This window comes from Lepidochelys kempii, chromosome 2 (genome assembly GCF_965140265.1).
Source record: "Lepidochelys kempii isolate rLepKem1 chromosome 2, rLepKem1.hap2, whole genome shotgun sequence".
Classification (NCBI taxonomy): domain Eukaryota; kingdom Metazoa; phylum Chordata; order Testudines; family Cheloniidae; genus Lepidochelys; species Lepidochelys kempii.
Window position 1 is genome coordinate 195,232,250 of NC_133257.1, and position 16,826 is coordinate 195,249,075.

At 38.5% G+C, this 16,826-nt stretch overlaps 1 protein-coding gene across 1 annotated transcript in view; it reads right to left on the minus strand.

Moving 5' to 3' along the window:
• Positions 1-1,822: 1,822 nt before the first annotated feature.
• STT3B (STT3 oligosaccharyltransferase complex catalytic subunit B) overlaps positions 1,823-16,826 on the minus strand; it is a 74,116-nt gene continuing 59,112 nt past the window's right edge. The window contains exons 10-16 of the mRNA XM_073333369.1: positions 15,852-16,063; positions 12,571-12,758; positions 11,826-11,997; positions 9,458-9,631; positions 8,024-8,137; positions 5,912-6,124; positions 1,823-3,461 (exon numbers count right to left, since the gene is read on the minus strand). Of these exons, the coding sequence (XP_073189470.1) occupies positions 3,381-3,461; positions 5,912-6,124; positions 8,024-8,137; positions 9,458-9,631; positions 11,826-11,997; positions 12,571-12,758; positions 15,852-16,063 (1,154 nt within the window). The 3' untranslated portion in view covers positions 1,823-3,380. The remainder of the gene's footprint in view (positions 3,462-5,911; positions 6,125-8,023; positions 8,138-9,457; positions 9,632-11,825; positions 11,998-12,570; positions 12,759-15,851; positions 16,064-16,826) is intronic.

Below are 16,826 nucleotides of genomic sequence, written 5' to 3' on the forward strand. Positions count from 1 at the left end.
TATGACTCAATAGCCAAGTGGAGCTTTGAAAGGCTCGACCCTAGGAAATTCACATCTTCAACACACAGAGCAGGAGCTTAAGCTAGTACATACTGGTCTGCCATCAGATTCAGCTGCCCTCGGCTGCTGATACATGCCACAGTGGTGAGGTCTGCTGCCTCAAGGGTGGACACTTGGAGATCTGCCTGGTGGCAGACACTTAGGTTCCACCTCGAGGACCTGCTGTATACTGGAAAGCAGGTACAGGCTCCCTTCAGAGGGGACAAGAACAGTGCCTACAGTCTTTAAGGCCTGTCTTTCCCTTGAGGAAGGCTTCAAATGCAGACTTTCATGTTAATGACTGACAAACAGAACCCCCCTCCGCAGTTAACCTCAGAACCAGCCACTGAAGTATGTCAAGGCCCCCTTTATTCAGCAAGCGTAAGAAATCAAACTGATTTTCAAACATTTGTGTAATCACTCCACCATTATACTAGTAGCTGGCAAGGAGCGCCCTATCCGAGGCAGATGAAGTATTTTACCCATACTGTTCCCTAGTTGCCCCTTCACATGTGCTGAGTAGTGTTTTCAGAAAACCTGTAATTCTGCAGAGATCAATGGTTTTTACCTACCATCCCTCAGAGTTTCGGCTGCGATTAATCATTTTGAATTAGGCCTTAACACAACAGGTCTTCAGTGCAATTCAGAGTAAAAGGTTTATATTTATATGCAACATGGTGGTATGGAAATGCTGGCAGCAGACATGGTTTGTATTCAGCTACACTACTGCTTTCTTTGAGGGTAAATGTTCCTTACTAGCTGAGCCTGCTGTTCTTGGCCAATGCAAGGAAGTGAAAAGCAAAAATTCTGACATAGTATTTTCAAGTAAGTAGAATTACAGGTAAGTAATTTCCCCTTATCAGCATATGGCTGGCTCACTTCCTCATGGGCTGCTGGTGCTTAGCATAGATTCCTTTATTTATACATTTTTCTATAACAATTACCACAGTAGCTGAACATCTCATTAATTTTCAATCTAATGGTAGTATGAGGATATGAAACTCAGCAGAGTCTGGACTTGCTTAAAGTCATACAGGAAGTCTATCAGATTTATGCACAGAACCAGGCCATTCAAGTTTAGTGCCCTATCGGGATCTTCTTTCAGAGGGCAAACTCAAAGCCATATGTCTCAAAAATATGCATGTGTGGGGAAAGATAGACAGGAGCTGCTCCCTGAAAACATTTTTTAATAGCAATTCACAGAGGGTTCTACATTTTTGTGAACTTTCTAGGCATAGACTTAACTTGGAAAGGAACTGATGGTTAAATTACTAGGGATTACTGTGGTTTCACTGAAGCAGTAATAGCAGCTTTGAAAATTTTGCACTTTTGGGAATTGGAGTAGTCTTTGTGACAAAGTAAGGTTACTTAAATATTTTTGAGAGAACAAAGGCTTTAGACCATTGTTAAAGCAGGCCCAAGCTTAACTTTGTTTTGCAAGTTTAGTGATTGAGGCAAAAATTATGAAGTAGAGAATTTTCTTATGAAGTAAGCAGCCATCCTTTGTTTCACAATGGGCAAATTTTTTCTTCTTAATCCTATGGTCAACTCAATGCACACACTGACTATACATTTAAGATCACAGTATAGCACCAGATAAAATGGTAGAATTATACCTTCACTGAAGGGATTAAATTAGTGGAAGTGACTAATACATGTAGTTTATAGCTTGATCAAATTGTAATAATCCTACATTTTAATCTCAACTAGGCCCAAGGATTCATGGTAGTAGAAGAGTACCAATTTTTCAAGTTCATTTTAAGAATAAAAATGACAACACACCTTAACACAAAAACTTGAATTAACTTTATTTTCCCCCTATTGTTAACAACTGGTCTGCATTCTTTAAAGCAACAAAGTAAAATGAAATCTCAAAAGGGTCAAGGGTCAGAAATCCAGAATTTTTAGTTTTGTGAAAATGTTGCAGCTGTAGTATTGGTCTGTAAAAGAACCATTAAGCAAAAAGGAGTTTATAAATCAAAAAATATTCTACACCTTGGGAAAAATCAGCAGTAACATTCTCACTGAACATTGTAAATTTACATTTTCTTCATGAAAGGTACATACTATTCTGCATTTTACACCAATACTTCTGGTGTAAATTAGATTTGCTTATATTAAAAATGAGTTGCATCCTGGGGCAGGAAAACAAACAGCAAAAACCCCCTTTCAGTTTATTGAAAGAACTCAAGAAATTTTTCAAGTCTGTATAAAGTTTCCTATAGCTGGAAAGTGAACGTGTTCAATCTCCATTTATATTTTAGTGCATTTAACTTGACAATTGTCACTTAAAAAATATAAAAGAAAGCAAATAGCATTAAAGCAGAAGTTTCATCAACTGATTAAGCACTCTAAATAGAAATGCAGAGAAAAAACACAATCCTTTCCCCCAAAAAGGTAGGTTGGGGTTTATAAAGCCTCTCCCTCTCCGAATAGCCATAGAAAGGGGGATTTTGTATTCCTGTCAACCTTTTTTTAAGATTTAAAAAAGGTATGCTTGTTTTACCATGTACACATTTCATAAAATTAGTTTAACTTTAGTTCTGAAACACCAGCTGCTGTGGTGCTCAGTAGCATTCATTAAATGTTGCTTCAGATTTTCAGAAGGATACAAATTTAGCCCTTACATCTACATTAGACAAGATTTGTGCTGTGTAAGGCAGCAATACTGCAATTTTTTAAACAAAAGCAGCTTGTTCAATTTAAACTATCATCCAATCACCATAATGTGTCCAGTTATCATTTGTGAAAATGTAGCTTGCCTTGTACAGTCCAGACCAAGAAACTTACAGCAATAGAAAAAGTACATTGAATGAACCCCTGTAAATAAATACTAGAAGGGAGAGTAATCTGTTTTCTAATAGCTGAATTACAAAGATCTACAGTCTCTTGTTTTAAAAAAATTAACAGGTTGGAAAAACTAGTCACTTTACAGATGTCACCATTCCAGTTTACATTACATATTGCTTATTCAGCTGAAGGATATAGATTTTTTTTTTAAATTGACAAGTATGCATGTGCCAAGGACCAAATTAGAGGGTTCTTTGGTGCAATCAGTCCAAATTCTCAGCAGATCTGAAGGATAATATGTACCAAGAAAAAAAAAATCTGCTGCTAGACTTGGACAGCAGCTCTGTCTTGCTTCACATTACAAATCTAAAACAGCTGTTCTCAATAAGCCAACATTTTTTAAATCAGACATTGCCTGAAAATTTTGTACAATAATCTGGACCAATGATGGTTCTGTACCCTCATGTTGCTGTGAAACATGACTTGAGCTAAAGGCAAAGACTGGTTATCTCAGGGACAACTGCTGTATATTAGCAATCAGAACAGTGTATTTAAACTGTCTTCCTGTTGGGTCTCTTGCCTTTCTTTAAAATTAGTTTATTCTTAATGTAGCCCCGCTTCCTTTTGGCAGTCTAAAAAGAAAAACAGAATACATTGTATTAGTTAATTATAATGCTCTAATATTTACATGTGCTTCAATCTTTGGACTTTTTTTTTTTAAATAAATTTAGATAGTGGGCCTAAACTACTTCATATTGTCCTTTTATTTTAAACCTGTTAAACATATGGCAGACTAGCTTCAGGCTACTGTCTTAATAAAACCCAAACAAACCCAACATCCTCCCCTTTCATAAAGTTATATGAAAAGCCCTTTATTGCAAGATTCACAAGTCTGTCACGCATAGCCCTGTCTCCAAAGCTGTACTGATTCTACTTCAGCTTGATTAGGGACATGGCAGAAATGACCTATAGAACAGTGGAGAATGTTAGTCTCAAAGTTGGAAATGAGGTTTCCAGAGAACTGAGCACTGGGTAACAGTCTTATCTTTGAGAGGATGACTAGGTTAAGTCTATCACCCACAGAACTGTGGTTTAGTGTAAACAGAGCATGATAAGTTATGTCCTATATTATTGAGGTACTGTATTAGAGCAAATATTCACATCTCTATGATTTCAAGGAATAAATTAACACAAAAACTTAAGAGCCAGGTAAGGGAGTTCTAGCCTTTTTATCCCCCACAAGGAGTTGGGCCCTAAGATGACATTATTAGCAAAGAGGGCTAGTTTAATTTTCTGTTTGATGTGCCAAATTTTAGGCTGAGCAGATACTTATTTTAATGAAGGGACTAATGTAGTAAAGTTATTTTCACTGTTTGTATTTGTTTATGCTCTCCCATACATATAGTCAGATTATGTATTTAATTTGTCCCAAAGAACAGAGTACAAAGTGCAGCTGTTCCAGCACATTTTACATGCAATTTGCTTGTCAGGCTCACCTGCAGGCCGCTGACAAAGGGAAACAAACTACATCCCTTTAAGAAGCTGGAAAGCAGAGATTTTGAGTGCACCTTTCGTTTTACCAACTGATATGGGGACCAGTATACATTTAAATTCATCTACTACTGATAACTGTGTAACCATGCACAGGCACTGTACATAACAACTTAAGCTAATATATGTTGAATTTTCAGGGGTCCATGTGGACAGAATACTTTTACATGTTGGAGGCTGGCCAGGAAGATACTGCTCATATAGTTACAAAAGATCCTTTAAGGCTGTTTTAGGCTTTATCTAAAGACACCTGGCTGCATTTGTACCCTAGCAACCTGCTGGTTCACTGATGATTAATGGAGACATTTACACAGTATGTAGAATTGACTTGTCTCATCCAAATGCTGACCACACTTTTGTCCTAGCTTGAGAACAAAGGGGTTGCTTAGCTTAAAGGAATACAGCTGACAGAAGTAGGGTTAGGTTTATTATTAACAGGGGACTTCAGAAGCTGTCAGACCAGAACAATGTCAATACTACAACTGGAATTTCAGGTGTTCTAAGTGCAAACTGCAACTGGCCACTTTATAATAAAGTTTAAAGTGGAAGTTCCAGGCCCACTGGCAACAAAGGCTAATTCAAAATATTCATGTTTAGCATTAAATTATGATTTCAACTCTAAAGGCAAGTTACCAATTACAAGTGAAATGGTTCAAATAGATTCCTCTCTACCCAATCCAATTACAGTCTAATTGGACTGTGCCACCAAGGCACCTTATAGACACTGGTAAAATCTGTTCAAACACTTTGTATCCATAAAGTATTCTTAGTACCACTATTAAATTAGTGCATAACATACAGTTATTATCATTGGTCACTTGACAAGATCTGAGACTCCTACTTGGGATAAATCACTGCATTTTAAAGAAATAAATCACAGGGCTATCAGCTGCTTTAAAGATTTTTCCTTTCACTTCCTCTACAACACCCTACTCCCCCCACAACACTCCACTATAATAGACAAACACACCAAGACCAAAATATGAAATGTGTTTAAAAAAAGGAACATTTTAAGTGAGGTGATTTCAAAAAGTAAGAAGCCAGACACTTAAGTTCCATCAACAAAAGGTTCAGATTTAATTTATTTCATACAAAAAATATCATTTTGAAACTTCTAGGCATCACTATTTACAAACAGGTTCAGAAAGCAATGTCCACATTATTTTTTACTCAGGGAGCCAGTTACTGAAACATGATTGATGTACTTTGGAGAGTATACTTCAATTTACATGAAGCTGTTTAAGATTTGTAACAGCCAGTGACACAGCCTATTGCCAGTCAGCAACACTGTCTAAAAAAATAAATAAATCTAGCCTTGTGTCTTCACATGCTCACAGGTTAAGCAGACAGTAAATTAACGATTACTACCAGCAGGCAGGTCTGATACTGGAGATTAATATGAATGAAGTGTATTCATAAAAAATCCAGCTAGTGGAAATACCGCTATATAACTCACCACCTATGTGATTTATTGATAAAAACAAATAAAACAGTTTGTTGCCCCTTTTGAGTTACTTCACTGGGAACCCACCTTCTTTGACAAATACTTCTGTTTTGGTAAAACGTTGGTTACTCTAGGTTTATGGTCCAATGTCTCTCTGTTGTCTAGTTCTTTCACTTTGTATATTCTTACAAGCCAATGCTCTGATGTAAAGGCTTCCTCCAAATGTTTGAATTTAATGTCCTTGTTGCCGATCTCAGCATTGCGTGTGCGATCAAATCCTGGAGGTGTCCGAAAATCCAGCTATAAAGTTAATGTTACACATCAATTTGGAAAAAAAATATGAAATGCATCACTGCTAACTGAGCTGGGCTTCACATGCAACCATTCCCTGGGCTAGACCTAAACTGCTTTAATGGGAAAAAAAATCTGAAGAGAATATTTTCTGTGCAATGTCACTACTGTTCAGAAAATCTTGAAGCAACAGCTTTTTGTTAGTCAGCAAAACTAGAGCTCAACTAGTTCTGACAACTGGAAACTGATCAAATGACTGATACTTGTACTAGGTCTTCTGCAAATGATGCAAGTCACCTGTGTCAGTGATGAGTCTTATTTCTTTATTCAGAAAGGAAACAAGAACAATGACAGGAGAGCATGAATGTCTAAAGTGCAAGAGCCTGCGGTGCCTTATAAACATGGATGCTTTCTCCCTGCCCTCTCTTTACAATGAAAATGCTGCATGGAAGAGTATGAAACTACATGTCCAAACTTCCTTGCGTTGGCTCTATATGCCAAAGTCAGTCCTGAAGTTACAGGCATAAGGACCACTGATCCCAGAGTTCTACCCACTTATATGAATAATGAATTTAGTACTGTGTATCAGAAATGGAAGGGCGCTCAAAAGGGGAACAGGAAAAAGAGAATAGAAAGTTTTATGGACTTAAAATAAGGCAAGTAGCCGATGGGAAAAATGGAAAAGGAATTAATAAACTTTATTCACAGATGTAAACCTTAATTTATGCTAAATGCCATTCCAAGGGGGAAGTGGTTGGAAGAGAAACAGCTATCAAACAAATAGTTCAGACACATTTGTGAGAATTAGGTGAAGCCTTTAGGTCTTAGCAGGGTGCCAATGTGACCCTTAGTGTCAAAGTCTGGGGAAGAGAACAGGTAATTTATTTGTTTATGGAAAGTATTTATTTAAGCACAGTTCCACACAAACGAAAAACTGGCATAAAAAGAATAACTTGAAGTGTAACTCTTCAAGATTACTGCTTACAGTGAATAACTAAATTCAAAGGTCTGCCCGAGGCAAGAGATGAATACAAAGCAGCAGCAAAGGGTCCAAGATAAAGTCTAGAGAACAGCACTAGTACTGCTAGAGCAAATAAAAGATTATATACCGTGGTAATTATTTGCAAAAGCATGACATTAGCTTTGAAAATTAAGATAGCACCGATTTCCATCACTTCACTAGCAGAATGAAAGCTAACATTCAATAAAAAAATTGATCAAGACAACAGTTTTCTTGGCCTTGTGTCAAATTCAAATAAAATAAAAAGGGGGATCTATTTAGCAATAGCATAACCGCTCCTCCAAGACATTTCCGTTCTCGTGCAATTCAAGTTTCATTTGAAGCGATTCAATTCCATACTTCAAGTTACCTTTCTTCAATGCCCATTTGTGTAGTATTGGATTACAAATAAGAAATCTCAATTAATCAAGTTAACAAATGGCACATTTTTATACTTTCAGAGATACTAGTGGTAACCTCATCCTTACAAAGTTGATGTGATCTCATCTCCCAGGGAACTGTATTCTCCAGTGGTGGAAACTGTAGACTAACCATCAGAGGCATGTAGCTGATGTAGGAGTTCATTTTAGCCCAAACAAATATATGGATCTGAAACGCAATTCTGCAACTCTCTACCCCACGTGGCCCAAGCAGACAGTTTATAGGTGTCAAACACAACAGATGCTACTGAGAGGTCTTTCTACAAGCAAATGTTTTCAATACCATTTAGAATAACTGTAGAGAGCTAGCAGGATCCTATGTACCTAGGACAGGACAAACGCATATTAGGGGGTTTTAATAAGTGACTGATAAATGACAGGGGGCTGGTGCTGACACTGACCGAGCAAACTACGAATGACTGATGAGCTGAAAAAAAAGTAAGTGGAAAAGTTCCAGATACCACTAACCTGCATTTCTCCAAATCTGTAATAGGACATTTTATACATGAGGCAGTTCAGCAACGTTGGAGAACCTGCCTTGTCTACGCGGAACTCTCCCTGTGGAGTGAAGTAGTCACTTTCCTAAAAACAAAACAAAAACAAGGAAGTCTCATTCCCTCTTCCACAAGACTCTCACTGATGGGATTTGATAAAGTGTGTAAACTGTCTTCTGTATTTTAAATATACATATAAGGGAAGTTGTCCTTCAACCTTAACTATAGCATAACAGCTGTGTAACTAAGGCACACTGGTTGTGTACCATCAGTTTTACTGAACAAATTTACCCTCCTGCTGACATGATCTTGCTAATCCATTTACTACATGTAGATGTACACGACTCTTGTTTTTGCAAGTATTTCTATAGTAAACAGTTCTTGGAGAACACCAATATTCTGATATTTTGATCATAAGGAGGTGTATAATTTAGTTGGGCATCTACCAAAATTAGTATGTTATGCTTTATGCACCTGAACTACTATTAATTATTCTGGAATAACATAAGTAGGTGTGTGGTTACTGCGATATAAGCACGAACTATAGGTTGTATATACAACATACCTGAAACCACACATTTTAACATTTAGGAAATGGAATTATTGATTGTGTAGAATAACAAATACATAAAAAAAGTCAAGCAAAGGCCTGTGGTTACTGTCCCTGGACATGTGCTTGAATTTTAACTAACTGAGCAGACTGTTCCCTTACATCTGCTTACTTTACAACATTTTAACATTTTCTTTTGTCTACTAAGACTGTTGCTTGTCTTCTCCTGCAGCATTCAGGAATGGCAGAACTTGCATCTTGATTTAGAAAATGTGGATATTCCCTACCCTATAATATAAGTAAAATCCTTTTACCCTCCTATTAGCCCATAGTTCAGTGTGGTAGAAATTCATTTCCTGGAACTGCAGTATAAAAACTAAAAAAACCAGCTCCTTAACAAGTAACTATTTAAATGTTCAGAACATCCCTTTGGTGATTCAGTTAAAAGCTCAATGGTCACGCTGTGACCCCCACACAGGCTATTACAGTAGATACCCTGTGCTTTCAGTAACAGTCTTCAATTCAATAGCTGAACCATGCTACAAAATGTTAAGTTTTAAAATGACTGACCCTTCAAGACCATATATATTGAAAGACAGTGGACTACCACTCACTGCCATCCAAATGTGAGAGAATCCTAAAAAACCATATGATTTAACACATTTTATCAAATAAAATGGTAATAAAACATAGATTTCCCCCTTGTGATAAGGTCACACCAGAAAAGTGATATTTTAGTTAACGATGGGATTCGAGATAAGATATTGCCATACGGTACCAAAAAATTGATCCAACAGGAATACTGTATTTTGCCAGGAACACACTACTCCTAGATCTGTTGTTTACATTTCCACTTACCCGGATATCTTTGGGATGCTCGCCCTCTGCTATTCTCACCATCCACAAGAACTTGTTGATATCATCACCAGAGTAGCCAATCACACCTCCAAAAATAATTAAAACATAATCCACATCCAGACTCCTCATGATCTCATATGCTGCTGTCTCATTTGATGACATTGCTTTTCCCACCTACAATATTATAGGCACAAATATCTTAGTATCTGTACAATTGCTTACCAGCAAGCTAAAGGGCCAGATCCTCAGTTGATGTAAATAACTGAAGCTCTACTGAAGTCAATGGAGCTACACCACTTAACACAAGCTGGGGCTCTGGTCCAAAACACATGCATTTACCCTTCACAGACCTTGTTCATCTCATTCTGTATAAAGAAAACCCATTACTCCTCCATTTATTTGGAAACTGAAGAACCCAATCCTTATGAAAATTATTTTATTCTTCATGGGAAAAATTGGTGTCTGTTGGACTGAGCTTTAGCGTACACAGGACAGTTATTATACAACTTTTTTTGCCCTCCTACTGCTTCTTCAAACTACATTTGAATTGCCAAAAGATAAAGGAGATGCTGTCTGGCAGGGTGGCCCAGTGCACAATGAAAAACATTTTAAAAAGAGTTGTGATAACTTCAGATCAACAGAAATTCTTTAACATGCAACTTAATTTTCCATTTTTCACCTTCATTGAGGTCAGTGGGCCTACATAACCAAAAAGCAAATGTTGCAGAGAGGGGTAGGAATTTGTGTGTCTTTCTCTTCACTTTCTGTTCTCCCCCATTAGATTTACAGGGTCGAGTCATTTAAGTTTAAAAAAAACAAAACAAAACACACCTCACCAAGACAAGCTCTTAAAGTTCAAACACTACAGATAAGTTTTAGGTCAAAAGGTAATACACCTCTACCCTGATATAATACGCATCAGGAGACAAAAAACTCACCGCGAGACTGTGTTATATCGAACTTGCTTTGCCCCCCTTCCCCCCGTTCCCTGACCGCCCCCTCCAGAGACCCCCATCCCTAATCACCCCTAGAACCCCACCCCCTACCCAACCCCCCTGCTCCCTGTCCCCTGACTGCTCTGACCCCTATCCACACCCCTCGCCCCCTGACAGGCACTCACCGGCAGCGGTGGGAAGTAGAGCAACATGGCCCCAGCCCACTCCACTCTGCCACCTCCCAGCTGCGGCGCTCCGCTTCCCACCACCGGTGAGTGTGGGGAGATTGGGGAAAGGACGTCTTCCGCACTCACCGGCGGTGGGAAGTGGAGTTACGCGGCCCCAGGCTGCTCCGCTTTCCTTGCCCCAGCCCCACCCATGTCACTGAGGGCGGGGTTGGGGAAAAGGTCCCGCACTCATGGTGCAGTGGGAAGCGGAGTGCTGCAGCTGGGAGCTGGTGGAGTAGAGCAGGCTGGGGCTGGGCTGCTCCGCTCCCTGCTCCTGGTGAGTGCAAGGAGGTTGGGGAAAGGACAATATAAATTGTGCCTATCGCTTGCAATTCTGAAGAAAAACATTCCAACTATTAACCAAATGTGACTGATATACTGGTCTTCCTGAGTCTGCACAGACAGCTCTAGTAACAGACAGCTGAGTAAAAACTTATCTGAAACTTGTCAGTTCTCAGAGAGCTATTCAGAATCTAGTAGGCAGCAGTGAAACTGATGAAGTAGATCAATTTTACTTTAATGCTGCTTAGCAAAACTGAGTAGCAGATGACCAGTTGTGGAGCTAACAACTGAGGAAAGTGACTCAAAAACAGAGTCCAGGGAGGGCTACATTAGCAGAGACCAACCACCCACCCATCCAGGTAGCAGCTAGGAGGCTCTAGGAACTAGAAGAGGAACAGGAAACTGCCAGAAGGAGTTATGTTGTGGGAGGGCTTCAAGTTTAGGTATCTACAAATTTACATTTCCCTATTTTGAGGCACAGTCTTAATTCTCAGAATAATCTTTTATTTAAAGATAAATTTAAGGGGGAAGAAAATCAACTACTAAATTAGATTTCAAGTTTACCCAGTTCTAGCGTCTAATAATTTTGCTCCACGATAATCTAGTTGCAGCATGTATTTTTTACCTCAATGTAATCCAAGATTGAATCAGCACCACTGTTTTCATATTTTGATCATACCGTTTAGATTTAGATATTTTGTATGTGAATTAAAAACATTCTAATCCTTTAATTTGGAAAGCAATCTTTCACACTGGAGTTCTAACATATGCCAAACCTTTCTGTGCTCCTTCCATCCCTCATTCTATAGCAATTCTCTTAAATCCACGCTATGCGTAAACAACTTACAAATTGTTTTTAGAGTAAAGTCAGCCAGATATTTTGATGTTTTTAACCTCTTGAGTATATAAAACTACCTTCCTTACCAGGGCTATGTGGCTGTTGTTCCAGGTATTGTTATCAACTAAAGTAGTCCGATTGGCCATTCCTGCTATCTGATAGCCATAGTCCCACCAAGACATTACTCGAGCATGTTCATCTGTATTTTGTCTTAGCCAATAGTATGCCTCTCTGAAATCATCCAGGATGTTCCGAGTGCTGAAACAGAAGCATCAGTTTAGCCTATATCCAAACTAATGTCGGTGTCAGGTGGCTACTGCTTTGTGGAGATATAAATCTATGCTCAAAACAATCTGCATCTGCACACAATTCTTCTGAAGTAAGTTTGCTGATGACATGCACTCAGATTTGATTAATCTGATGACAGCGGGCTAGTCAGAAAACAACTTTTGAAGAGATGACAAAACTGTATTTTGAACAGTATATTCAAGTGCAGAGTTTATACTTGGATGAACTATGTGCATCTTTTACATTATCCATAAACACAAGCTAGCTTACATATTGTTTTTAAATTAAAAGTCAGTCAAGTATTTTGATGCTTTTACTTCTGACTACATAAAACTAGTTTTACCATTTTGTTGGGATTTTGGGGGTGGGGAGGGAGAGAATTAGAAACTGGACATTTAGGTCACATCTGAGATTACAGAAATAGAATGAAAGAAGCTGAAAGGGAAGACAAAACAACTCGAGATACCAATCCCATGAGCCCACCAACTTTTTTTTAAAATTTTTCCTTTAGAAATTACATTCAAATATGCAGTGCTTTCTTACCCATCATGATTGTATGAAGCCAGAACAACACTAGGACTGGAGTATGCATTGCTAGTTACCCAAGTGCAGTGGACAGCAAACATCATCAACAACATCAGCATCAACATAGTAACAATACTCTTGATGTTGGGACCCAGTCCTTCTTCTGTTTTTTCCTGTTCAGATACGTGTTTCCTCACTTTACCTGCCTGAATAAACACAAATTGAACTATTACAGCAGCTTAGATATAAAAGATGTTTTTCTGGCAATGGACCCAATAGCTTTCTCTACACCATTGCCAACTCACAATATCATGTAAATAAAAAGATCAATAAAGTAGTTCTCCAAATCTGAATATGTACAGGGAGATTTTTACATCCAGCACCATGTAAAATGAATTATTCATCTAAAATCTTCCTTAATAGCATAAAATGCTCACATCAGATCACACTTCAGAGCCTTGCTGAGGTGACAGTTGAGTGTAGGGCAAAGTAAGAGGTGAAAATAAGGACTCTGTAGTTGAGAAGAGCTACAAAAAACAAAGCTTGCCATTGTTAAGGGTAGGTAGGAAATATTCCTCTTGCACGGTATTTTGGTTAGCTTTATAAACCTCCAGAGAATAGCATAGGTTTCTGAATTCTGCCTCAGAAAAAACAAGAACCTCTTTGTGTGTTCTCATTTGTTTTAGATGTGAGAAAGGAAAGAGGAGGCCTAAATACCTTTTTGAGGCAGGGTGAGGTGAGGGAAAGAAGTGGGTATATTTGCTGCAAGAAAAAAAAAAAAAAGGAAAGGAAAGATAACCAAGTCTTCTGTGTTACAATACAAAGTTAACCAAAGCCACAAATACCAAGGAGCCATGTGCTGCCATCTTCCTCATAAGCAGGAAAAAGGCACTGTAAGGTTTATGAAGATGATCTTTCCATAAAATATATAATCCTTTATTTTTCACTGTATTTGAGAGAAAATAATGGCAAGTTTTTGCTATTTAAAAACAAAAACAAAACATTTGTATAGCAAATAAAATATTCTGAAATATCCTGACTTCAATTCAGCAAGCTTGTAATTGTGTTATAGCTTGCACATCACTTTCTGGTTTGGGAAACCCCCTCCAGTGAAGCCAAAAAACACTAAATACATTTTTCTTTAACTCTTAGACTGCTACATAATCTCCAGGGGTAAAACTGAATTTCAATAGGATTTAGACTTCTAAGTTGCTTAGACACTTTTGAAGTTTGTCCCAGGTGAATAACTCCTGTGATGAAAATGGGTCTGAGCACTAAGAGATTAGAAATGGGTGCTTAACTACAGTGTCATTCTCTGGTCAAAGAACTATGCATTTCCACTGTGAATGACAATGAATGCCAGGGGAAGACAGTGAGAATGACTCTAGATAGAGTCTGGTGGTAAGGCGCTCACCTTAGATGCGAGAGACCCAAGTTCAAGGCCCTCCTCCAATGGCTTAATTTATCCACAGTGGAACAGCTTCAACAGGAAAGACTGAACAAGAACCCTGATAACTCTGAGCTAAGGGCCTGATTCAAAGACCACTGAAGTCAGTGGAAAGATGAGTCTCCCACATCCCAGGTGAATGCCTTCACCAGTAGGCTGAAATGTCTAACAAGGTGGCTGTCACCACCTTCTCTTCCTACAGCCATTTGGTGAATGGCATCTAAGTCCTGAAATTTTTTTTTAGCTGCAACTATTTGGCAAATTAATGTCAAATTTGTGCTGGCAAGGAAACATACATACATTCTTCATAGCTGAAGCTTCAAATGTAGCCCTAATTAGGGTACATTACCCAGAGATAACAAAGGCAGGTCTGAGCATCACTAAGTCCATATAAAAAACAGCAACAATTACAGCTCCTAGCTAGACGCAGACAGGACAAGCCATGATGGATCCGATAGGACTCCCAGTTTACAAATTATCCTGGTATTAGGTAGGCATATGCCATCAATGAATGGTACACTTGTAACACCAACCCACCTTATTCCTCTAAATGCTTTTCCCTACCAACAAGCAGGTTTGTAGTCTTGTAAGGTTTGAGCTGCAGCCAGTCTGCATTTAGTTTCTCGGGCAGGCAGGGGGAGAGTAGTGAGACTGCAGAATTAAGTTTTGCTGTAAAGGAGATTCAAACCCTGATCCAAAACCAACTGATGTCAACTGGAGTCCTTCCATTGACTTCAACAGGCTTTCAATCAGGCCCTTAATTCAGAGTTATAACGCACTGATAGTATGCTTTCAAAGCATATTGTCCTTTAGTGCCCTCATATGCACACTGAAATGGGTGACAAGATAGAATCTGTACAGCTAATCCTTTGGGAAAATGAACATCCAGTACAACAATTCTGGGAAGAAGGACCAAATACATGGACTCCCAAATGGTTACACTTTGGTGACTGCAGTATCTTATTGGTGGGTGTCTGTTCGAAGCGTTAATATTGAATTCCTTGATGTCAGTGAGCTGTAGCTCACGAAAGCTCATGCTCAAATAAATTGGTTAGTCTCTAAGGTGCCACAAGTACTCCTTTTCTTTTTGCGAATACAGACTAACACGGCTGTTACTCTGAGACCTATAACAGTAGTTTATAGACAGCTGTAAAATATACTGGGCAAAAAACATGCTATGTTCTGACGTCCAGGGTGTTTCCCAGAAATAGCTAGAGTAGAAAAAAAGCCTGCAATGCAATTTTATTTTGTAAGTGAGTGTATTTGGAATTCAAGATCAGAGTCTGCACACTGAGTTAAGACACACAGTGCAGGGAGATACAAGCTCCTCTGCACCTCTATCCTGACCATCAGCCTCCTGCTTTTTCCACTGTTGTGCCTCTCAAGACAAGGTTGATAGTTTTATCAAACTTTTAAGAATGAAGTCAGTGTGTTTGTTAAGTCCAAATCCCTCTGTACTTTACAAGGGATCAGAGTTAAAAGGAGCAAGAAGAACCCCCTATGCTGCACAGGTCTCATGTATAAAATTGAACATTTAAGATTGGAATCCAGTAAAAGTGTATATAGGGTGTCTTGTTTAAATTAGTAATAATGCTTCACACATGTACAGGACTTGTCATCCAAGAACTGACAATCCCACAAGGTCCTATATCCTTTTTATAATAACGCCCTATCAGACTGCAGCAATCCTTGCTTTAGGAGGAAGAAATTCAGCCTGTCAAAGCTCTGATGTTGAAGCTTTGAACCTCAGACTATATTGCCCCTTGTTATCAAGGCCAAGAAAGATCTGAAATGCTTAGTATAACAGAGCATAAGGATATATCAGCATTGCCTCAGAATCTCTTTTGCTCACCTTGTCATACAGGTTGCCTGGGTTTCTTTTGTCATCCTCATCACTGCTGTCTTCTATTGGTGGATTTTCCCTCTTCATATCATCACCCAAATAGTGCTCAAACACATTGGAGAAAGCAATTGCTGATAGCATACAGACCACTGGAGTCAAAGTCAACATCAGACGAACCATCACACCAGCAAAGTAAACAGCACTGATTGCATACAAAGCGACTGCAGAGACAGAAGTCCACCAATGACATTTAGCTATTCTCAGAAGAAATCGCTATGTCATTAAATTAGCCTCAGAAATAAAGATAATATCCCCTAAATGGGGTTGACAGCATCTTGTTATATAATACACATTTATAGCACGCATCTTGTTAAATATTGTAAAAAGCTCTTATTGAATAGTTTACAAAGACTGTGTCACATCTACATACATCCCTTTTATCCCCAAAAGGCTTCTTCAAAATCTAACTTTGCAGCTTTTAGTGAGAATTAGAGCCCAGTTTTGATATTCATTAACAGCTTGTGATATCTCACCAAAAATGCGCTCTAAATGAACTGGTAGAAGGAATAAAATTGTGTAATTTCATTTGATAAAAATACAGCAGAATGGATATTTTGCTGAAAGAGAAAAATCAGGTTACAAGTTGTAAGGAATTACATAAAAACTGATGTGAATGTAAGTCATGACATATATAATCACTCCACGAGATTTTGCAAATGTACAGGGGGTTGTCAGCATTTCAATTCCAAGCACATACCTCCAACCACTTAAACATGGTTTTTCTAGCAACGTTGTAAGGTAACCCCCCCTTGTCCCTCAGCAGAACAATGTTATCATTACAGAATGCTTTTATAATAGTAAGAGCACTTTTCACAAGAAAAAAATGCCCCTGTGTACACTGGGCAGGGAAATTGTTACAGCAACTATCATTTAGACATTGTTGCTAGGACAGTTTCAACCATGCGGACTGTCTCATAAATTTTA